The sequence below is a fragment of the Scomber scombrus genome, chromosome 14, assembly GCF_963691925.1.
Source record: "Scomber scombrus chromosome 14, fScoSco1.1, whole genome shotgun sequence".
Classification (NCBI taxonomy): Eukaryota; Metazoa; Chordata; class Actinopteri; order Scombriformes; family Scombridae; genus Scomber; species Scomber scombrus.
Genome location: NC_084983.1, coordinates 17,332,686 through 17,357,131, shown reverse-complemented (window position 1 = coordinate 17,357,131; position 24,446 = coordinate 17,332,686). Strand labels below are relative to the sequence as shown.

Below are 24,446 nucleotides of genomic sequence, written 5' to 3'. Positions count from 1 at the left end.
TTTCTACCACTTATATACATGAAACTATAAGTATGGTAACTTTAAAATAGCAGATTTTTTAAATGTAGATCTGGGCTCCACACATACACACACGCAAACAGAGGGGTTAGTGTTTAAGGTTAGTCACTTTTATGTCATCCTTTTTTGGAGCTCACCGAGTTTGTCGAGTTTTCTCCATTTTCAGTCAGTTCAGTTTTCATTGCTGATAGAAAAACAAACAAACAAAAAACCCTGAATTCCTTGCTGTTTTTAAGATTTCAGCCCTCTGCCAGACTCAAACCAACTCCATCTGTCAAAAGCCAAGAGCGAACAGCCAGCTGTGCGCGCTCACCTGTCAAGACACGCGCGTGCACGTGAATGACTGAACGTAACAGAGGCTTCCGGTTGGTAGTTTGTGTGACAAATTTAAATAGTTTCAAATCTTTACCAGAAAGACTTGCAGGATGTCCTCTACAGGCTGTAAGATGATTTAATGACTTTTTTTTTTTTACATTATTATTAGTTATTTAATGTATTACGACCTTTATTGTCTAGGGGAACACACAGGAAGTAACATAATAAAGATCAAGATTGGGAAATGTAATAGGTTACAGATTACTAGTTACACTAGCCTATTTAAAATGTAATAAGTAATGTAACTATTTCAATGACTTAATCAAAGTAATGTAACTTATTACATTTGAGTACTTTTCTAATTTCCTATTGAATGTGTTCAACTTTTAGGGTAAGTGTTCCCATTAAGCACCAACTTCTAAGTTCAGCTGTTTTTCATGGATACTGACATGATTTATAAGGGAGATCATTTCTTATAAAGCAACATTTATCTCTCACTTGAAAATGTATTCATTAGTTCATGTAGATTTTGGAATATAAAATAAAGATATTTGATTAATAAAGTGGGTTTAATTTGTACTGTGACTCCATTTAAGCTCCATGTGTGCTCCAAATAAGCCCACATCATGATTTAAATACAATATATAAAAAAACAGCAACATATGTCAGTGTCAAATGTGCTTTCAAAGTAAGTGATGGAGGCCAAAATCCACAATGTGTCCACACAGTCATTTAAAAGTAGATGTGATGCTTCTATTCAGCTCCAGCAGTCTGAGTTAGTCATATCAATATTATATGTTCCACATTTACAGTCTTCTTAGCATCAAATTCCCTGTTTGTGTTTCCCTGTTGAGCTGTGGCGGAAGTATAGTAACAAAAAAACAGGGACTTTGTCACTAAAAACACTGTAACGTTGAAAGATATCTACTTGATTTGAGGATGGAGATCTTGGGGAGGAGGCAGGGGCAGATAGCCGAGGCAGCAGAGAAGAAGAGAGGAGCGAGCAGATTTGAACTATTACTGACCTCACTGTTATACCACAAAAGGCTTCTGGGGCTGAATATAATGTTGAGCAGCTCTTCAGATGTAGATGATTCATATAACAGACTGTACAGAACAAAGAAGAACTTAATATAACAAGATTTCTTCACACATCAGTTTCTAGTAAATAAGAAATCACAGTTTATGGTTTGCAATGATTACCACAGAGACTTGTTGTTGTTCTTGCTGAATAGGAACTTAGACTGACTCTAAAAAGATCAATAGGAATTAAAAATTACATAAAACAAACCTAGAATGAGTAGTTAAAAGACACAAAACAATTATTATTATTAGCATTATTTAGAATATGTCCTATATTAAGCATTAGTAGGTTTTGAAGTATATGGTAGGTATTAAGTGAGGGATAAGGGGAAAAGATTAAAGATTAAATGGAAAGTATAAAGGTATTAGGTAAGTTCTATGTTTAGTCTTAAGGTAAGTAAAAAAGGTAAGTATTAGGGAAGATCTAAAAGTAAGTATTAAAGATTTGTTGTAAATTAAGGTAAGCATTGGGTTAGTATTGAGATGAGAAATAAGATTATTCAATTTATATTTGAAAGTCCAGATTTAAGATTGGATTGTCAGGTTGGTCATGTGTTGTATGTGTATATAGTATGTGTTTAATTGCTCCTTCATTTGAAAACTATAATACTTCAATTCATCCCATCAATGGAAATATTCTGCTTTCTCTTGAGCATCATTTTAAACACATTGTCCTTAAACACATTCTGATCATGATCATCTTGATATGTAATGTCTTTGAGAAATGTTGGTTTGTTTTGAGCTTTATAAATAAAACTAACTTTTGCATGACACAAAATAAAACAGGAAGAAGAAAGTAGCAGTTTTTAAGACATTTAACCATGAACATGCAGGAGACAACAGACTCTCTTTCATGTAAAGAAAACCCAAAACATTTTCAATAACCTGTGACTGTGATCCTGTGTAATGAAGCAATGAACTCGCACTAAACAAACCCTCAGGGAGTTTCCTCTCTGGTGTGTTTCATTATTATATGTATCACCTTACTCGGGCAGTGGAAAATCAATATCAGTGCAACCAAAATGTCGGCACAACCCTGCTCATTGTTCTTCCCCTACACGCTGTACTGCTTCTGTTCAACTTATGTGATGAAACTGTGGATATATATATATTTATTTTTGTGTGTTAAAATAACACATTTTTGGATCTGACACCTGTTATCTGGAAGGTTGATGTCTGTCATTTGGCTATTGCTGTTATTCTCAGGTAAGATGCTTCCTTTGGCTACAAGAAAAGATCAGAAAAATGCATTTATTTCCTAAAAAAAGAAAAAAAGGATGGATTATTTATTTTATTTGTAAGACAGAAATACTCTCAATTAAGTTATTGCAGAGTTTTCATATATTTCTAACAACTTTTTTTATGGTGTTGTTTTACATTGTGACAGATTTTGTAGTACTCACTGCTTTTCAGTCAGTGTGCCACTCTCTTACAGATTTAATGTCAGTAGTTTAATGGTCTATTTTTTAACCATAGCATCAAATTTCATGTGACACTTAAACTAAAATCAATGCATTTGTAAATAAAATGTTTTAATGCTCTTTTGGCCCATTAAAAAACACCAATATAAGCAAATAAATTCATATTATTGTATAAAAGCTGTTGAGTTTTAGAGTTATATATTAAAATAGAAGATGTTTTAACTCATAGCAACTGTGTATAAACATAAATGTGATGTTATTTATATTTGAAGGCCTAAAATGTGGATTAGATATGCAGCAAAGTTAACAATAAACCCTGCATTTACCTGACAGGGAGACCACCCCCAAAAAATGACACCATTTCAGATTATATTCTATTTTAAACGTTCATACAGTCTTACCAAAAAGTGAACAATTAATAAACAAACTAATTATCACACATTCAACCTGAGAAGTTGCCAGTTTTGCCTAGTTGGTAATCTGTTCCTGTGTTTTAGTCCATGTGGCTGAATGTGTGCCAGAGAAGCCGAAGAGATCAGCTCTGAACCAGCTGACCAGAACCCTGCTGAGGAAATACGACTGTGGGGTTCGACCTGTTCACAACTGGACCAGTCCCACCACCATCTACATCGACTTCATACTGCAGTCTATCCTCGACGTGGTATGTAAAGTTTGAAGACTCTCTGCTATGATCACATTGCTGCTTGAATTATTAGTATTCATATTTTCCTTTAAAGAAGAGATTTGATATCAATGTGAAGAGCAAAAGCATGTGTTAAGCCTCGCCAGACATTTATCCAGTGCAGGTAAAAAAAAAACAACCCAAAACTTTCAGACCAACCACTGAGGCATTATTGCATTTTGTGTGTGTTTTTGGCAGATCACTGTGCAGCCTCTATTTCACCTTTATTTGCATGAAGTAAAAGCTTTTCATTACTTTGTACAGTATAATAAATGTTAGTAATAACACTGAACAGGGTAAATTCATTTCCACTTACATCTCTGTATGGCTCTTACATGCAATTATACCACTTCTAAAATCGCACTGACTATGAAATCACATTCATTACAATATATTTATTTATGTATGTATAAAATTGTACTAACTTCCACTTCAATGTTTTCTGATTTAATTAAGTTTGATGTACTCTTGTTGTTGTATGTGTGTCTTGTAAAGTGTCCTTGAGGTGTCCGTAAATAAAATGCATTATTATTACTATTATTATTATAAAATGCGCTTCGGTGTGAACACGTGTTTTGAGCCTTAAAAAATAACAATTTTCCATTAGTAAGGTGGCGCTGGAGCAACAATCATGGTGTCAAAAGGATCAAAAAAGTTGATCCTCTAATGATCGTGGATGTTAGATTATGACATGAAACAAATTTTACCCAACATTTAAAATACAATAACTCCACAATATGGAGACACAGTGTTTCATGCATGGTTTATTTATATGATGGTTTTATTTGTTGACTCCCCACAATGACATTAATATAAATGCATTTATAGTATAGATGGTAGATTATTAGTATTATTATTAAAAAGCTATCATTAAGACGTTCTCCTTTCTCCCAGGATGGAAAGACCCAAAGCATTACTACAAGTATTTGGTACAGACAGGTAGGTGACTCTTCAGTGTTTGTTACTCGTTATATAAAGGAAAAGATGTTTTATTCTCTTTAAAAGACTTTTGTTTTCCTTTTGTTTGTCTTTTTAGGTCTGGACAGATGAGTTCCTGGTTTGGGATCCAGAGGAGTTTGATGGCATCAATGAGATTTCCCTGTCATCCGATGCCATCTGGATACCTGATGTTATCATTAGTGAGCTGTAAGAAATGACTGAAACAATTAGTGTGCAGTCTGTGTTGTCTTTCAGAATTACCAGCGAGGGTTATAAGCAGGCTGTAGTCTCCATTAATGTCATTAAACTCTGCAGAGAACCTGTACCAGTCCTAATATCTACCATCTGTGTGTGCATCAAACTGTCACATTGATGCAAAAATGAATAGATTGTGTACATTTCTGTCAATAGTCCAGTGAGAGTATCAAAGAGGATGATAGGCCTTTTTTTTGTAAGCAGGTCAAACTTGCATTCTTTGGTGTTCGAATTTGGTAAGTTGAAGGAAAGGACACTGTGCTTTATGCTCAGTTTGCAACTAGGAAAATAGACAATAACCTCTCCAGCTTCATAACACAGCTGTGCAGTTGTGTACAAATGTATTTGAAAGTTTATTAGGAGCTAATATGAGATCTCAGCTGCCCAAACTATTCAAATTAGTATTTTTTTCCTTCAACAAAAGAGATTTTTATATCAATGTGAAGAGCAAAAGCATGCTTTAAGCCTCATTGTGAATTTCAAATTTGGTAAGTTGAAGGGAAGGACACTGTGCTTTTATTTATGCTCAGTTTGCAACTAGGAAAATAGTTGCCAACCTCTCCAGCTTCATAACACAGCTGTTCTTCTGTTTACAAGTTTATTAGAAGCTAATATGAGACTTCAGCTGCTCAAATGATTCAAATCCAGTAAAAATCTTACCAACCTTTTAGTGCCGAGGCCATATTTTTGTTTCAATCCCTCCACTGTAACTGAGTCTTAGTAGATCTAATGAAAAGTATATTTAAAAACCATCAAGCAATGATAAACATGTGAGCATGTGGACCGCCAAATGGCCAAAGCAGTTATGTAAAGAGGTCGGTGTCATATTCTGCCCTGTTGTCCGTGCCTCACCTTACCGCTCCTCTCTTTTCAGTGTCAATGAGGGGAGGTCGGTTGAAATCCCTTACGTTTATGTCAACTCCTCCGGCTCGGTGAGGAACTACCGGCCCATGCAGGTGGTGCTGGCCTGCAGCCTGGAGATGTACGCCTTTCCATTCGACAAGCAGAACTGCAGCCTCACCTTTCGTAGCTGGCTTCACTCAGGTCTGTTTCCTGTCCTGTTTTCTGTGAATGCACGGTGGAAAACATCATAATGTGCTCAGGAAATTCAGTTTTCCTGGCCTGCAGTGCTTTATTAAATAACTACAGACACAAGAACTGGCAATGGAGAAAAACTTCCATGTAAATCCATAAACTCTCCTCTTACTGGTGCAAAATGACTGATGAACATTAAACACATATAAAGCAGATATTTTACTGCCTTTACTGTCTGTCTCTCTCTTTCTTTTTTTAAATCCTTCATTATCTTCTTTATTCCTCTGCAGTGAAGGAAATTGACCTGGCTCTGTGGAGGAGTGCAGAGGCCATCGCTAATGATAAGAGGCAGTTCATGAATGATGGAGAATGGGAGCTGCTGTCCATTCCTTCACACTACTGGCACATGCACCAAGACGACACCGGCTACGCCCACATCCAGTTCAATGTAAGTGAAGAAATGAGTAAAATCAGACAGTAAAAAGCTTTAATTGTGTCTTTATATAACAGAAAATCATTGTTAGTATTATTATTATTATTGTTGAGGTGCAACTGCTGTGAAACAAGCAATTCCTAGTGAGCGAGTAACTGCACTGTGATGGCTGTGATTGCTTATCGATGGTGAGCTTTAAACTGTGGTCCTCTGTGTTTTAGCCCCCTCTCTACCCCCCTCCACCCCTGTGCAGTAGAATTGTTAAGTGTAAAGCAATTGGCTGCGACCTTCATGGATCGGGCTAGTGAGCTAATGCCAAATGATGAGGCCGAGGCTGTTTCTGGCAAGTAAAGAGACAGATAGAGAGAGAGGCTGATAGACAGGGTGGGGTGAGCAACCATAATGAGACTGTCTCAGTGGCTGCCTGATCAATGGACTTCTTGTTAGTAGTGAAGAAAATGGCCTCACAGCCCCATTGCAGGTGGAGAGTGGGGAGGGCTGCTGCTATTTATTTAGCTCAAAGAGCAAAAGGCTTTTTTTTTTGGGGGGGGTAAAGGAGCATTTCATGGCTCACTGGGATATTATTGTAGTGTGGCGGTTTTGTCGCTTAAGGTAGATATGTCCAATGAGAGGTTTTCAGCTGGAACATTATTCCCATTTTTCGTGAAAATGTTGATTGTTAATAAAACTGAGGGATGTGAGAAAGATCTGCATGAAGCAAAAGGATGTGAGATGACACAGCTGGAAGCAACAATTTTCATAGTTCAAGCACTTTACAACCAAACAAGCAAACACATCCACACAATTATTATATCTACATGATGCAATATGTGCTTTATAACATGCAAAATGCAAATACTCTTATGCTGTTTTTGCTTTAGCAGGGAGCTGGAACTTATTATGTAGTTACATTGTTTATTAGACAGTTAATTGGAGAGATATAGGGGGAAAAAGACATGAATATCCTGCATAAGGGAGAAACCATTACAATGATGTGTTATACTGTGTGTGAATCACTGTGTTTAAAAAACTTGAATTGGGAGCTGTAGCATCTTGAAAGCTTATTTAAAAAAAGTAGTTTTATTAGATAGCTAACAATAGAAAAATTGCATTCAAATGCTATTAATAGTGTTCTTAGATTATTTTAAGCGTATTAAGTGTGATTTTTAGTTTTTAAAGTATAACCTGAGATGGGTGAAATACTAAAAAAACGAGCGAATGCAAAAAAATATCCTCTGTTTAATCTGACAATGTGTTCTGTGGATAATGGATAATCATTTCCATTCACTTCTATCATATTGGGGTGGATGTGAGGCAGAAATGTTAGAGACGGAAATGCCAAACCTCTAATAAAAAACAAATTATTTGCCCAGGTAGATATTACTAAAGAGAAATGCAAATATGTTCAGTTCTTGTAATAATTATATTTAGTATTGTTTGTCAAATTTCAGGACATGTAGTTGAATAAATCACAGAAGTGTCCATCAGAGCTCAGCTGTCTGCACTCATGCTTCATTTAGGTGTTGATCCGCCGGCGCCCCCTGCTGTACGTGGTGGGTCTCCTCATCCCCAGCATCTTCCTCATGTTGGTGGATGTGATCAGCTTCTACCTGCCTCTGAACAGCGGCACACGCATCGCCTTCAAGATCAGCATACTGCTGGGCTACACGCTTTTCAGAGTCAACATGACAGACGAGCTGCCCGCCACTGCTGTCAGAACGCCACTCATAGGTACGAAACTGGGATTACTGTTGGGTTTGTATTTTTACACCCAATTTAATTCTACTTTCATCTGTTGGTGTACACTACACATGCAAAATGAAACTCAGTGGAGGACTCATTTTATCAAGTGAATTCCTGCAGAATGACATAAGTAAATTTTCATCTACCAGCCTGATCTGGTTTGTGATGTCTGTGCCAAAATGATGAAATAGAAATACAAACAGGGCTTACTGATTGCTCACGATAAGCTCTCCTCTTTACAGTTTTTTTTCTGATTGTTTAGGCACATGATCTTTGAAACTAGATTCACATTTCAGATTTCTTTTTTTTGGTCATTTTTTCATTATGCACTTTTATACCTAAGAAGAAAACTAAATATTGTTTCCCTTAAAAGACAACAACAACAAAAAATAGTGGAAGAAAAATGAAAACATAGCAAATCTAAAATGAATGAATGAATGGGCCTGAATAAAAGTCATGATTTAAAATAGTCATAATTAAAGGATATAAAGTGCGAGTGTGCCTGTTATCTGTACAGTGCATTCATAAAGTGAATTATTCTATAGGCCATTTGTGCAAAACTACACACTAACCAAACCATCCAAACATTCTACATCTCTCACAAAAGCAAACTATTCTTGCAAAACTCTTCAAACTTTTAAAAAAAAAAGTGTTTTTGCATCAATACAGTCACACAAACCATCATTAAATAAGCACACAAAGCACCAACTACACACTGATGATAGTAACACTTTCACACATACACACAGGTATCCCCATGTGTAAAGTATGGATGTGTATTCTGAACATAACAAACCTTAAAAATATATGTTAAAATAGCCAATATTCAACGTTCTCTGTTTGTTTGTTCAGACTGACACACAACACAAGGATTTATTGATGGAAACACAGTAAAAGAAGTTGAAATTCTGGAAGAAGCTTCTTTGTGTGTAAAAAAAATATAGACTAAGGCAATGATGCAATTAAAGAACAGCATTATTGGTTGACTGAGCAACACATGTCCTCCAATAACTGGATGAACCTGTGTTTTTTTGTCTTTCCCATTGTGCTCTAGGCGTGTTCTTCGTGGTGTGCATGGCCATGCTGATGCTCAGTCTGATCAAGTCTATACTGGTGGTGAAGCTGCTCCACCACAGCGAGAAGGAGGTCAAGGAAATGTCGGTGTCTGCCTTTCTGCTGGACAAATACGGCTCCGCTGGTCACGGCTTGACGGAGAGCACTTTAACTTCCACCAAAACCCTCGATCACATCAACCAGACCGCAGGTACGCTACGAACTCAGAGATATATGCAGAGTGTGCTATTGTTTAATGCTGTCTTATATCAAAGATCTGTTTTCAAATACTGGTATCAGGCATGAGGATGTTAAAAATTGTCATGATAAATGGTACATGATAGCTGCATGGTTGTCTGTGAAGGACAAGAATAGTCTGAATGTCTTAAAGTCTGCTGCAAGATCATTGTGCTCTCTCTCTTAGAAACATGTAGTCCAAAAAGCAAATGTTTTATTAGTCAAACTGACAATGTGTCTGTGTGGTGATTTCTCTTTAATGCCTTCACACCGGCGCTATCATGCACCTCTTAGGAAAACAAACCTCCAGCCTAATTCCTTCATTCCTTCTGCTTTAAAGCTGCTGAATGCCGATAGTAGTTGTTGAAATGTAGGCCAACTCTTTAAACTTTAAACTTAAACTTGTGGTTAAACTTGTGAGGACTTCAAGTGTTTATTTCTTGTGTTGTTTTGTATCGCTCGTCTTGGATAAATAGAGTCTGAATTTGAATCTCATAAAGCGGCATGGATTGGTAGTTGTTTAAACACCAGATTCCTTGATCTTCTCACAGATTATGAGCTCGAGACCTCCATCGAGGAGGATCTGCTGTCCCTGAATGAGATCCAGGATGCTCCTTCAGGGCTGGAGTGGCTCCTCCAGGAGCTGGTTTCCCTCCGTCTGGCTTTATCCCAGGACGACAGCGAGTCCTCCGCTCAGACTGATTGGTTGGCTCTCTGCTTGAAGCTCGACTGCTTCCTCTTCCGCCTTTACCTGTTTGTTCTGAGCTTGTACACTGGTACGCTGATGCTGCTCTGGGCCAGCTGGAGCTTCGCCTGAACGCACATTCAGAGACTTATTCATTTTTTAAATACTCTACTTTATGGTTTTAACATATTTACAGTGATTCCATATGCTGCACTTAGTCTAAAAGCTGTGTTACAATATGAAGGTGAACATAAAAATATACTTAATACTAAAATAATAATAAAATGTACAGTATATTATATGCTAGTGTTGGTCACAGATGCTTTTGTAGGATTGCTCTGGTTTATATAAACTTTGTTCTTATATGTTGACATTGTAGACACCAAAACTGCTGTGACATCACTACAACAAAGTCTGACGATCGTGCAGTTTGTAATTACTTTATCACTTTATTTGGAGCTAAATCTGCAAGTGAGCACACTCAAGATGTTGATAATAATCCCCCATTACACAGAAAATGGTTGTAATTGCAATGCTAGCAACTGGGTTGGTCAAAGATAAAGTACAGGTAGTTAAAATGCTGATCGCTCCATATTAGTTTGGCTAACTTGTTTGTTTAAACCCTATTTAATCGTCTTTTTTAGCAATATTTCCATGTTCCCTGATCTTAGCTATTAATTCCATATAAATACATTTTCTTATCACTACACTGTCTATGACCTGAACTAACTTTAGTGACACAGTGTTGGATGGATTAATGATGGACAATGTGTGAAATCCTTTGGTTTTCTTTTCTTTTTGGTCCTACACATCTGTGACTAAGACCTTAAGGGGTGTAGGAAAATATAAAAAAATACAATCAAAGTTGTGTGAAACCTTTAATATTCAGTTTCCATAACCTCTAGATATTGCATTCCTACTTTATAGCGACATCATATCATGACAGGGACTTTAGTGTAGCGAGTGTGTTATGATGTTTTCCGGAGAGAGAGATACTGCAGAACGACGTGGCCCCTCTAGAGAAAAACCCTTAGCGCCAGTGTGATGTTATGATATTGTATTCATACTTTAATCTCCATCTGACTGCCACAAAATAGATCAATAAAACCCATTCAGAGCTCAGCTGCCGTGTCTCTATTCCCTGCTAGTTCCCCTAATAGTGATGATAGGAATATCAGAAGTGCGTCAGAGAGAACTTGTCGGTGGAAGGATCGGTATTAATGTAATTTTCACAGTATCTGTAAACCTCTTCATCCAGTGTGGACTCGGTTACATGATGTTCTGTAAGAGAGCTGAAGAATAAGTGTTTACTCAGTACTGTTTCACCTTTGTTATCTGTTCTTTTTTAAATAAAAGCAAAGCCTTTTAAACTGCACGTTGGTAATTTTGTGACGATAATACATGATGTCTAAGTGAGAATAAAAGCCTCACATAGTAAAACCAAGCCTGATCCTGTGTTTTTTTTATTTCTGAAGTGCACCAGCTTTCAGAAACTGCTGTGTTTGAAGTACACCTCCTAATACATCTGTGTACATTCTTCATGGTTTTAATTTATGTGATTTGATGCTCAGGAAATTGTGTTTTTACAAGTGTTTGGGACAAAACTGGACAATGAAAAAGGAGATGACTGACAGCTCTTATATCTACTTTTAAGTTTCTGAACATTAACTATTATTCAGCTATAGACATGGCGAAAAACAAGTCCAAATATAACATGCAACTGGAATACTGTACATTTATTTTCACAAGTGCAAATTCACTCACACTGCAGGGCAAATAAGGTAAACAGGAAAGACACCTTGCATTTTTATTTTCACATGGTCAACCAATTTCTTCCTATTTAATTATGCATATATTGTTATGTTTTGGAGTACACTGATAATTACACTGTACTACTAAAGTATATGGACATCCCAGTCCAGAACTAGGCACATAAGATCCAATGAAGGGAAATCTAATTGCCATGGCATACAGTTATATTTTAGATAAGCGAGTTCTGGGAAATATCTTTTCCTGTTTCAACATGGTTGATAAATAGGTTTTCTCAGTTTAGTGTGGAAGAAGTTAGATGGCGTGCAGAGAGTCTGGATCTCAACCCATCCAACACATTTGGGATGAACTGAAACACTGAAACATTGGCCTTACATCAGTGGCACAGCTCACTAATTCTACTGTAAAAGCCTAGCATTAGTTCTTAGTATTTATTTTATGTGCTGCTACAACTACGCTGACTATTTTCTTATTGTTTAACGGTTTATTTAAATTATATAATATTTGTCCAACTCTTTATTTGTATGGCTATTCATATTGCTTAGCTTATTTATGTTTAACATGACCTATTGTTAGTAATTATATCTGTTTGTATTGTTTTATATTGCTTATTGTCAGATAACAGTTTTATTCTGCTGTATGGTTTTATAAAGACAGTAAAATTAACCTTGAATCTTAATATAAAAGCCAGATGTTTTGTGAAGACATGTTCAACTATCACACATATATTCAGGTGTCAACATACTTTTGGTAATGTGTGTATTTGTGTATTTATCAGTGAAATTTAATTATGTCTTTAAAAACATGAACATTGGATTTTTGCACAAACAAAAATTTAAAACATTTTTTGATTTTGGCAACTTTGAACTTCCTTCGATGGGTTCTCAATATATAGGAATTACAGTGGAAAAATATGCAATTGTGTCCAGTTTAAATTTGATATGATAAATGACTTTAAAATGCTGAGATTTTTAAGCGAGTTGACACTGTTTTCTAAATGTTTCTTAACTATTCTTCTCTTTTGGGACAATATTATTTGCCCTTATGATACAGAATCACAGCATGAACAAATAACACAGACTGACGCATAAATAAATAAATAAATAAGTGTAGACACATTAAAAAGTAAATATGATTTTTGACTTCAGGAATCAATAGATCAAGTATCCACTAAAATTAAACACTAAATAATTTATATGCTGAGTCCCAATCATCTAACCAGACCAAGTCTCTTAACTGTTCCAGATTACTGTAATATACTGACTTGATGTTGAATTACTTAATTAAATGACTGCTCAGACATGACATACGATCCGCTCACAAGAGCTCGTATTACTGCATTATTCTCAGATCCATTTATCTCCACAATGCTGCTGCTGCTGCTTTATTGAACGAGGAACGAGTGGCGTCAGAGCAGATGGATAAACCCTTAGGAGCTGAGTGACCCTAACAAGGTTTTGATAGTGGATGCGAGGTGAAGTGATGGATACAGTGGATTGGATATGGAGGATATTGGTCATCAGGCGTCCCAAGGCTTTTCATCAGAGCAGCAGGCAGAGGTCCACAGCAGGAAGGGAAAACACACAGGTGAAGTGAACTGGCACCATGAGACTCTCATCAGCCTGCTGGACAACACTTGTTTTCTTTCTTATTCAAGGAGCATCAAGAGCCTGCACAGGTACAGGAGCTTTTGTTTTACACTCAGTCCCTTCACTGTGATTTACATTCTTTAATTCTCAAGAGAAAGTGTAAAATTACAGATTTCTGAAATAGTTTTATAGTGTGATACATTATTAGTCATAACATTTGATTTAATTTTACATTATTATTATAGTATAAGTAGTAGATTCTAGCCATGTGTTTTATTTATGGTTTTATGGTTTACTTCTCTTTAGTTTAATAAATGAAATATTAGATATGGCATCATAATATTACAACTAAGATGTTCTGAAAGTAAGAAGACTTCAAATTAATATAATAAAGTATAAAAGATTTGAATATTTAGTATTTTCAAGATTATTAGGTGGATAACTCAGATTAAAGTGTCATGAAAGGTAAATAAAAATAACATCACTGCTGTCAGAAATATCATAAAGTTGGTGAAAAAAATCCCTAAAAAGACAAAATGTGTAATACTACAAATAGGATGTTGTGCAAATATCTATATAGTTATTTGGTCAGAGTTGTGAAATAAAGCCATTAGATATTAATGACATCATTGCTCTGATAAATAATTTTAAAATATAGATTTTAAAATGTTTCGTTTATTTGATCTGTACTCTTGCAAAGATAAAGAAAAATAAACACTAACACTTTGATAGGTGAAAAAAGTTAGTAACGTTAAATAAAAACATTTCATTGCATTCAAATTCAAATTCAAATTCAATGAAATTTCAAATTCAAATTCAATGAAATTTCAAATTTCAATATACTGTAGTATTCTTCTTGAACCAGCTAGCTGTTCACTTAATTAAACATTTTATATTTTAACATTTTAACATGTTAATTTTTTTTCTCTACAAAATTTCAAAATATAATCAGATGAGGTGAATCATCGTGTATTTGAAGTCCTCAGGCACAAAGCATTAAAACTTAAAATATTTAAACAAAAGTAAATAAATTAGTAATTGTAATGATAATAAATCAAACAATACAACAACACAACATACTAACATTAGCAGGGAAATACACACACACAATAAGGCTCTCACAACATATAAAATAAACTATTATTATACTTGATTTAAACTTTCTTTTCACGTCATTCACTGCCAATCTGTGTGTAATAATCTCATTAAAATACAGAAGCTTTTTTTGCCAGTGAAGATTCCTTTTTATAAATTATAATCAGTAATTCAATAACTTTAATTGAGTTTTGCAACATATAACTCTGCTGATGATATAATAGATATAGAAACACTGTGCTGCATGTCTGACATCTTCATTCAACTGTAAATGATGTTTTATAACTTTTCCAGTGAAGAAGCTCAGCAGCAGCTCGGGACGCTTTGCCAACGCCACCTTAGTGCGTCTGTCTGAGTTTTTGAGCGCAGGATATAAAAAAGGAGTGAGACCAGTGAAAGACTGGAGGACTTCCACTATCGTTGCCATTGACCTCATGGTTTACTCCATCCTCAATGTGGTGAGTTACTAATGCTGCACAAATGAGTCATATTAACCCTCACATACTGTTCATATTCTGTCCCTGCACCAATTCACATTTATAAATTCCCATTAGTTATTAATTAATGGTTGATTAGTCCTTAATAAAGAGTGTATATATGGAAAAAAGATATTCGCAATCACTATTTTATGGTGATTTTTGATTTGAAAAAGCGATTTTTTGTAAAACATACAGGTCAAATTTGGACGTTCAGGGTCACATTAGACAAAGTCCACCTATAGCAGAAATGTGTATATGGTGTTTTTACAGCTCTCCAATGTTAAAATGGGTTAAATTTGACCCTGAACAGTATGTAAGGGTTAAACAATGTCACAGTGTTATTTATATCCAGCTCACCTCTTTAATTATTGTTTTACAGTACAGTACAGTATATGCCATATTTCATCTACACAATTACTCATACACTTGGTTTTATTAGGTATGTAACACTTTAAATGAACATTACATTATTATCCAGCTTTTTTAAGGCATTCGGAGGAAAACTGCCTGTTTTATTAGCTGGAATGAATTTATGAAAAACCCATATAAACACAAACGTTGACACAGGGACTTCTCTTCTTTATGGAAGGATCTTATGATTAGGAAATACGTAAAACCAACCTCACCAGTAATCACTTTAAGACCCTTATCATGTCTGTTGATTTTGTGCTTCAGTGGTGCATAATCCCAAATGCATATTCAGTTAAACTAACACAAACCAGATGACATTCTTGCAGTAAACCAGGAGCTTTCATGGCTCGTGAAGATATCTGAGATTATTGGTTTTAATTAAAACACTTCTAAATTGATAAATATGATTTTTGCATTAATGCATCACCTTGATATGAATTCACTTTAGTTTTTGAGCCTCAGTGTCTCAAAGTTTCCAGAAGCATTTCTATTATTGTTCACTACGGTGCAATATTAGTATTTCAGGTATACTTCTGATTTCAGTTATATTACTACCTTTGTTTTTTTTATTGCTTTTATACTTATTATTTAATGTTCTTTATTCTTTTTTATTGATGCTTTTCTGTTTTTATTATCCACTTTACTGCTGCAATACTGCAAATTTTCCCATCATGGGATTAATTAAAAAACATCTTATCTTATCTTATTAAATATGTTTATGTTGGACCGGTAGCTCTCCCTCTTATGCAAGAGATGCAAACTGATTATCTGAAAAAAAGAAAATATTTGGTTGGATTATTGTGTGTTATTATTGGCAAAATGTTCAAATCTGATTAAATGTTTGTGCCAAATATTCCCACTGGTGCAAGTTGAAGCATTTTAAAGTTATTTACACATATATGAAGGACATTATATGAATATTTATGAATATCATATGAATATAAGATTATAAGGTTTAATGAATGTGTAATGTCATAAAACAATTTCTTCCCGTTTTCTTAACACAGGATGAGAAGAACCAGGTTTTGACAACATACGTGTGGTACAGACAGGTAAGAGATAAAGACACCAGATAAATAACGCTTCACTGCATTATTTATCTATTAAATATTGGGCACATTAAACAACTTGTTGTATTATGATATTATAAACTCTTACTTTACATATGTATTAATAAATATATGTGTTAATAAAGGTACTTAAAAACATGATCTAATGTAAAATGAGTATAAATAGACAGAGCTACAACATGAGTAACTTATCAATCTATTTTTATTTATATTGATTGATTGAACACTGTGACACACTTCTACAGTATGCCTACAACATATGGTTTTATCCTTTAATAAGTTACTCCTGGTGCAGTTCTGTTTATACACACAGTGCAGCAAAAAAATACACAATTTTACAAGAATAACACTGTTCAGCTTCCTCCATTCTTGAACATTTTAGTCGTGGACGGATGAATTCCTCGTCTGGAACCCAGAAGACTTTGATGAAGTTAAACAAGTATCTTTACCGACCGCAAATGTGTGGGTGCCTGACATCCTCATCAATGAGTTGTAAGAGCCGCCGATGTTACTATTGTTATTTAGATGGATTCAGTTGGCTCGGAGCCTTTTTTATCTGTTCTCTGAAACAAACTGTTGTTCACATTTCTGTCTCTGACCTGCAGTGTAGATGTGGGAAAGTCTCCAGATATACCTTATGTGTATGTGACACATGATGGACTGGTGCGTAACTATAAACCCATCCAGGTTGTTACAGCATGCACTCTCAACATCTACAACTTTCCATTCGACGTCCAGAAATGCAGCCTCACCTTCCAGAGCTGGCTTCATACCAGTAAGACATTCATCTCTTACTTCAGGCACATTTATAATTTAACTGCCTTTTTTTTTTGTGCTTTCACGCATTTTCCCATTTTGTTCTAAGTTTTAATCTTCATACAGAAATAAAAGTCACTGCCAGAATCTGTTTTTCTGAGTTTGATGTTAGATAGATTTTGGTTTACTAAAATAGTTTTCATTAAATGACAACATATTGACATACATCCTCTATGTGGATGTGTGTGGGCAAACATTTTCTGGAAATAATAGCGTCTCAAAGTACGTACAGAATGATATTCACTGCTACTAGAAACATGTATGAGTGAGTATATGAACATGAATTTGAACCTGCATTAAATGAAAACAACAGGGAATAAAAGGGATTACCACGATGGATAGGTAAGATGGACAAAACTACATAAATATGAGCAAAGTTAAAATAAACAGGAATTATCCTTTAAGCTGACCATTACAAAAATATATGGGTTAGTGACAAATAAGGGTTGGCAAGATGAGCAATTAAAACATATCTTTAAAAATAGTTTTAAAAGCAGCATCAGGTTTGTTAAAATGTAAATTTTTGTATTTTTGTTGGTTTTATGTCATTTGAAATGGCATTTGCACCATTTAAAAAAACAAACAAAAGCAAGACTGAATGCTCCTGAAAATGTCAAATGGTGTAACCACAAAATAATGATAAATATTAAATAGTTTATCCACCTACAGTGTATTTAAGTGGACTTATACTAATAATTACTTCATTTAAAACATGTAAATGGTTCCTGATTGACATAATTCCCCAGATTAAATGTAATATTTAGAACAATTGTATTCCATTACCTTTATTTAATATAAAAAGTTATAATGTAAGATCATGCCAAACTAGTTGATATGGTGTTTTATTGAAAATTTAGTGTTTTTAAGCAAGTTGAATTATAAAACAAAGTTTTTATGGTTACACCACTTAGACATTTTTGCCATAATCCTCTAATATATTATCTCAAAATGGATTAAAAGCAGAAATTTGATGCTGGGTCGACAAAAAAAGAATGTGTGCAAGTTATTCATACGTTTATTTTCACATTTTAACCCCTTTATATTTGACTAAACCACATGGACACAAAATAAACCTCATTGACCCATATAACAAAACCATTTTAATTTTCCCCATAGAGGGATTACTCGATGAGGAATGTTAGAAATGTTTTACTTACAAGTTCTGCAATTAAAAATAAATATGGATACTAAAATATTTAACCAAAATTAGGCCTGTCCCATCATCATTTCTCAATGGATTTTTCACACTACATCTATATATTTTTTTGTGATTTAACAATAAACACTTCCACTAACAAACATGCAATAAGGAATATTCAAAAGGCAATAAAAAATAACATCCAAAAAAACCCAGACTAACTCCTCTCATCCAAAAAAACCTAAGTGAAACAGCACTTTATGTTCAGTGCATCCACAAACTCTCCCCTGCTGTGCTACATGTGCTCAGACAGCCGTGAGATAGGTGAAGGGTAAGTTGTTGCCACGGCCGTCTCACACTGCTCCCGACGTTGTGTTTCGATCTGCAGTTGATGACATCAACATCACCCTGATGCGAACCCCCGAGGAGCTCAGGGAGGACAAGAGTGTCTTCATGAACCAAGGAGAGTGGGAGCTACTTCATATTCTGTCCAACTACAAGATCTTCAGTGTGGACAATGACGATTATTACGCTGAGATGAAGTTTCATGTGAGTATATAAGTAAGGATTGTAAGTTTCTATTTATGTACGTAGCACAAATATGGGATTGTGCATCTTCTTTTAACTGTTCTCAATACCTGGCTTTTATTGTCTTGCTTTATTTTTTATCTTCTTTGCTCTCTTCCTTTAATTAAAAACTGTGTTCCTACTCTGTCATAACAATGCAAAAAACATCATAAGCAAGTCCAGCCTGAAAGAATACTATATAAGAATACATAATCAGCTGTGAAATGTCCCTGTTAGTAGCAGTGTGTCAAGAGTTTTAGATTCAAAATGAGAAGGATTGACTTAAATGTGACAGTTACTGAGTGCGTATGACTAGAGGGAGAAAAATCTTTTTCTTTAAAATTTTAAAAGGCCATGAATAGTGTTGAGAAACCGCAAAATTAATGAGGTGCCTGCTGGCCGAGGGGTTTAAAGTCGTAACCAAGAACCACAAAGTTCCCTGTTCAAATTAGGTCAGGGACTTTTGGTGGTTCATGTTATTCCCCCGTCTCCCTCTTCTCTCTTCTAACTTCTATATTTCTACTATCAACGCTATAATAAAAAGCAAAAAAAAAACGAAACCCTGAAAGAACTCAAACTGTAAAATGTATTAAGTAACTGCGGTCCAAATATAACAAAAACTGCCCACAGGCATGTTTGTACTTTATTCTCTATATGCATTCTTGCTTACTTTTTGGGGAATAAGATAAGAAGATGCATTAGTCCCATGTGTATGCATTAAATAACTTTTTTTAGGATGATTTAGGATGTGGTTAGTCTGGTGTAGTGTTATGAAAATGTTTCTCTGTAGCATCTGGCAACCTGTGCTACAGCTGGAAACAGTGGCCAGAAATACTGAATGCTTAGATATTATCACAGCCCGGCTCTAGATTGTGGCAGAAAAGGAGAGACACACGGATATTTGGTAGTGCAAAAGTAAATGTAGTAGTCAAAATTAACATAGAACAACAGATAGATAAAAGCAGTCATGCAGGGAGTGGATGATGTGTGGTGAAACAAAGTAAAAGAACCAAAACAAGCAACACATCATGTCAGGAAGAGGAGAAAGACTAGACTGTAAGCTTCTCTGGCTTTATATATGAAGCACATTGGGCTCAGGTGTGACTCATCCTGCTGATGAAAGCACGAGCTAATCAGAAACCTAAGACACACCTAAAGACAGAATACGGCAGTTACAGGAGCAGCAAAGCAGAGAGACCGTCACAATACTGTTGTTTACATACATGTCTGCTTTTATATGTATTAAACAAACATGCAGAATAGAGTTTTAGCTTCACTTCACTGGCTCCCAGAGTCTTTTAGAATAGATTTTAAGGTTATTTTACTTGTTTTTAAAGCTCTGAATGGTTTGGGACTAGACTCTCTGTCGTTTTACAATCTCTCACGAGATCTCAGGTCATCCACAGCTGAGGTTTTTAAATTTATGTCCATAAGAAAATAAGAAGCAAAGCATTCTTTAATTATGCTATAAGATATGTGAAATGCCTGAAATTTTATAAATGACATCTGAAATTTTTTATTTAATTTTTTTAACCTTATTTTTTTCTGAATGTCTTTTTTTTTTAAAAACTATTTGTCTTTTTTACTATTTTTTTAATCCTGTTTATTTGCTGTGATTTTATTTTTTATTGGTAAAGCACTTTGAGCTACATACCTTATATGAAAGGTCTATAATAAAGTTTATTAAGTTTATTATTATTATTGTTAATATTATTATTATTATTAACTTTATTTGCTGCACAGAAAGTATTCCAGGTGCTCAGGTACATTTCCTAATTAAACTATATTCTCTCAGGTGGTTATCCGGCGGCGGCCATTGTTCTACACTGTGAACTTGCTGCTGCCCAGTATCTTCCTGATGGTGATGGACATCGTTGGTTTCTATCTGCCACCAGACAGCGGAGAGAGGGTTTCCTTCAAGATCACCTTGCTGCTGGGCTACTCTGTCTTCCTCATCATTGTATCTGACACTCTGCCTGCCACCGCCATAGGAACCCCCCTAATAGGTGACTGGCATCAATCACTGCCTATCATTCAGAACAAGGTCCCTGCAAGGACTGTCATCTTTGTACTATAAATGATTTTGCCTGATGATTATTTCATTTTAACTGTGTAAATTGATGTGACATTAAAAAGGGGGAAAAATGAAAGAAAGGTAAACTACGATGTGGATGGATTTGTTAAGGGAAAAGACAATTTTACAATGATTTTACAAGGATTTTGGAGAGCTAGTGACTATCCCAGCATGTATTGGGTGTAAGACAGCAAAATCCTTAAGAAGTTACCACTAAATCATAGGCCTATAACAGACACTACCATTTTCGGAAGAAGCACGGATTAAAAGTAGACATATCATGCATGATTTTCTGTTATTTCTATATTATGAAGGTGTTGGATGTTGATGTTAAACATTGTCAAAGTTCTAAAATTTCAAAAGCCCAAGCTTCAACCTGCTCCAAATGCTTTGTTTATAACTTTTCTGGACGTATTATAAAAGCTGGATATTGGACCAAAAATTGCACCCATTCAATCCTATGAGAATTGCTTGGCTGGCGCAAAAGTTTCTAGCTTCCGGGTTTACTTCCGTGTTATGCAGCCCACTGAATAGTTGCAGTAGTGTTTTCCCCGCTGGCCCCACCTGCAAGTTACCGCTCGGCCCACAGACTTTACATTGTAATGATACATTGTCACAGATGTTTAAATAGCTTTTACACATACAAAACCTCCATGGATAAAAAATACACGATAGAAAGACACACGTTTTACAGACGTCTCTTTTAAAATTGTGGTGTATAGGGAAAATGATTTTGGGCCGCAGAGGGATTTTTAGTTGCAATACTGCAAATGGCCACTGGGTCTGCGCAGATAATCCCTATCCAGCTCTTATAATACATCCATGATAACGTTACCTTTACTTCCTTTCTTCCTTGTGATGACATCAGATTGTTCACACATGCCCACAAACAGCTGTAGCCTTTGATGCTAAGGCTCTTGCTAACGTTCACCATTGGCTTCTCGCCTTGTCCACTCACATATTTTAGATTTGATTCAGGCTCAAACATGTACAGATGCATTTAAGAAGTTTCAATTTCATGCTTTTAAATAATTTCCTGCCCTTATCTTATTTTTACCCGTCCTCTACTCTACCATCCTTCCCCTTAGGTGTGTACTTTGTGGTGTGCATGGCTCTCCTGGTGATCAGCCTGACGGAAACTGTGCTGATTGTGCGTCTGGTCCACAAGCAGGACCTGCAGCCGCCTGTTCCCCACTGGGTGAAATACCTGGTGTTGGAAAGAGCTGCAGTCCTCTTCTGCATCCACAAGAAGCACCGACTCTGCTCCAGACTGTCCTCCCAGGCGTCTGACCTGGAGCACTACAAGGATAACAACTATGGGACGGGTAAGGAAGAGGTCGACACATGTAGCGTACAACTTGTTTTCAGTCTAGCGCCATTAAGAAAGAAGTTAATTCAGGTTTCTCATCAAACCCGAATACACTGCAGCAGCTTATTTCACTCATTAGTTTCCCTTCCGTGGTTGAAGAAGTTTCAGCAGGAAAAAAAAAACAGCTGCCGGAAAGAAAAGGCGGGTTGATGGATGCTTAGAGGCTAATGTTAGCTCAGCTTGGGCGGGAAAAAAAGTGAACAAATGGGAAAACAAATGAAATATGTTGTCAGTGACAAATTTGCAGATACATTAATTCCTCATTATATAACCATTATTTTGGGCTGCATTATGTTTCCTTCACAGCTCATGTTGCAATTTATTAGCATATTAACATAATTTTAAGGAGACAGGACAGATGAATAAATGAGTTCTAGCCATGCAAATCTCTACAACCACCATCTAGATCTAAAAGGTGATACAGCAAATATACAGTATAACAACACTAAAGTAAGTTAGATGCAGTGTACGTTACACCCCTACACTTGTTAAACACAACCTTTAATAAAGAATCTGGCTATTCTACAAGTCTTACCAGAAGTGGGAGTTAAAAATGTAGTTGTAAAAAAAGAGTCATTAAAATCTAATTATGAATGAGGTATATATTTCTCATGTACAACTGAATGTAGTAATCTGGTCAGTGGTTGTCAAGATATCTTGTTTTGGGAGTGAAGAAGTTTTGACAGACTGACACAACATTTGCATCTTTGGTTAAGGTAAACTAAACACATCCAATGTCTTTACTGATGCAGGAAGATACATATCACAAATTTAATCTGAGTTGGGTACGACAGCAATCAAGCAAAATTCCCCTAAATGCTAGACCTTTGCTTTAAAGGGGACTATTTCAAGCTTTTTGTGATTTTTCTGTTATTTATATACAGTTATGATGACTGATGTCGATGTTAAACATGGTCAAACTTCCAAAGTTTGAGGTGAATGTCTCAACTTTTTGACATCAATCATAGTGTACCACATTCTTCTCAGTTTGAACGCACTTATGCACTCAAAATATTAAGTATAAATACAGAAGCATGTGATTAGAGACTGAGCATTTGTGTATGTAGCGTCTGGAACCGCTGACAAATCACAACAGTGTGAGCTCATTGGTAGGAGGGTCTTAAAGAGACAGGAACTAAAATGTCCTGAACTGAACAGAAGGGCTGAATGAAAATAAATGAGGATAAATCATATAAATGTATTCCAGTTGAGCCCCAGAACATGAATATAAACCTTGAAATGTGCATGTTATGTCTCCTTTTACCCTTTAAACCTCCATAAAAGTTATACTCCAATGCCTTTCCAAATAAAAGTGAAGCTTATCCATGTCTGGTCCTTCAGCCCAGTGCACCCACCACCACCACACCTGTGAGATAGTCCGAAGACTCAGCCATCACGACAGAGAAAGCGGGTTGCTCGGACTGGGCCTTCCCCCCTCCAGAGACCCCACCCCACCTGTCATGGACAACATCCTGCAGGAAGTGACAGCGATCCGCCACTTCCTGGAGAAGAGGGACAGGTGTCGGGAAGTGGCGAAGGAGTGGCTGCAGGTCGGCTACGTGCTGGACGTGCTGCTCTTCAGAGTGTACCTGGTGGCTGTGGTGGCGTACAGCATCACACTGGGCACGCTGTGGTCGGTGTGGCAGGTCGCCTGAGCCTCGCTGCTGTACTGTATAGTGCTGTGGACACAAGCTCAGTGGGTTGAGCGTGAAGTTAAGATCATCTGAGTTAGTTGCTCTGTGTGTCTGTGGAGCTCTGGGTACAGGGAGGCACTCGCATAGTTAAGGAACAAGAGAGCGGCTCCTGTAGTTGGAGTCGACAGTGTGCAGATTCAAAGGTGACCAATTGGGTTTGCCACTATAATCCCTGAAAACAGCAGGCTATTCTTTATCATCTTTTTGTTTTTGCTTTTGAGTTTCTCCAAAGATGTAAATGTCTTTTGAGAAGCTTTTTCAGAGCCAGCTTGAAACCTTTTAGGTTTGAAAATTGACACACTGCCACACATGCTTATCAATTATTATTCACCATTATGATTAAAGTGCAAATATCAAAGCAGTACTATAAAAAAACATAAATACATTCATTTACCTGAATTACCAGAAGAAAGGAAGAGTGGATTTGTATACATGTGTAATTTACATGTTTCATGTGGCTAAGAAGCCCTAAACT

General features: G+C 36.0%; 2 protein-coding genes across 2 annotated transcripts; both read left to right on the top strand.

The window, feature by feature from the left end:
* The first annotated feature begins 443 nt into the window (after nucleotides 1-443).
* On the top strand, nucleotides 444-10,031 carry htr3b (5-hydroxytryptamine (serotonin) receptor 3B). Its single transcript, XM_062432517.1, has 9 exons — nucleotides 444-459; nucleotides 3,335-3,498; nucleotides 4,414-4,458; nucleotides 4,556-4,665; nucleotides 5,588-5,757; nucleotides 6,039-6,196; nucleotides 7,702-7,912; nucleotides 8,979-9,188; nucleotides 9,766-10,031. The coding sequence occupies exons 1-9, from the start codon at nucleotides 444-446 to the stop codon at nucleotides 10,029-10,031; spliced, it is 1,350 nt and encodes a 449-aa protein (XP_062288501.1).
* Nucleotides 10,032-13,274: 3,243 nt separating this feature from the next.
* Nucleotides 13,275-23,932, top strand: htr3a (5-hydroxytryptamine (serotonin) receptor 3A). Its single transcript, XM_062432926.1, has 9 exons — nucleotides 13,275-13,347; nucleotides 14,648-14,811; nucleotides 16,251-16,295; nucleotides 16,696-16,805; nucleotides 16,919-17,088; nucleotides 18,656-18,816; nucleotides 20,630-20,840; nucleotides 21,997-22,233; nucleotides 23,619-23,932. The coding sequence occupies exons 1-9, from the start codon at nucleotides 13,275-13,277 to the stop codon at nucleotides 23,930-23,932; spliced, it is 1,485 nt and encodes a 494-aa protein (XP_062288910.1).
* The last annotated feature ends 514 nt before the right edge of the window (nucleotides 23,933-24,446 follow it).

Excerpts from the sequence above, each read along its gene's own strand:
- htr3a (XM_062432926.1), top strand. The coding sequence starts at position 13,275 with ATGAGACTCTCATCAGCCTGCTGGACAACACTTGTTTTCTTTCTTATT. Across the intron at positions 16,296-16,695 it reads CATACGTGTGGTACAGACAG|TCGTGGACGGATGAATTCCT; the intron begins GTAAGAGATAAA and ends TGAACATTTTAG. Across the intron at positions 17,089-18,655 it reads CCAGAGCTGGCTTCATACCA|TTGATGACATCAACATCACC; the intron begins GTAAGACATTCA and ends TTCGATCTGCAG.
- htr3b (XM_062432517.1), top strand. Across the intron at positions 4,666-5,587 it reads GATGTTATCATTAGTGAGCT|TGTCAATGAGGGGAGGTCGG; the intron begins GTAAGAAATGAC and ends CTCTCTTTTCAG. Across the intron at positions 6,197-7,701 it reads ACGCCCACATCCAGTTCAAT|GTGTTGATCCGCCGGCGCCC; the intron begins GTAAGTGAAGAA and ends TGCTTCATTTAG.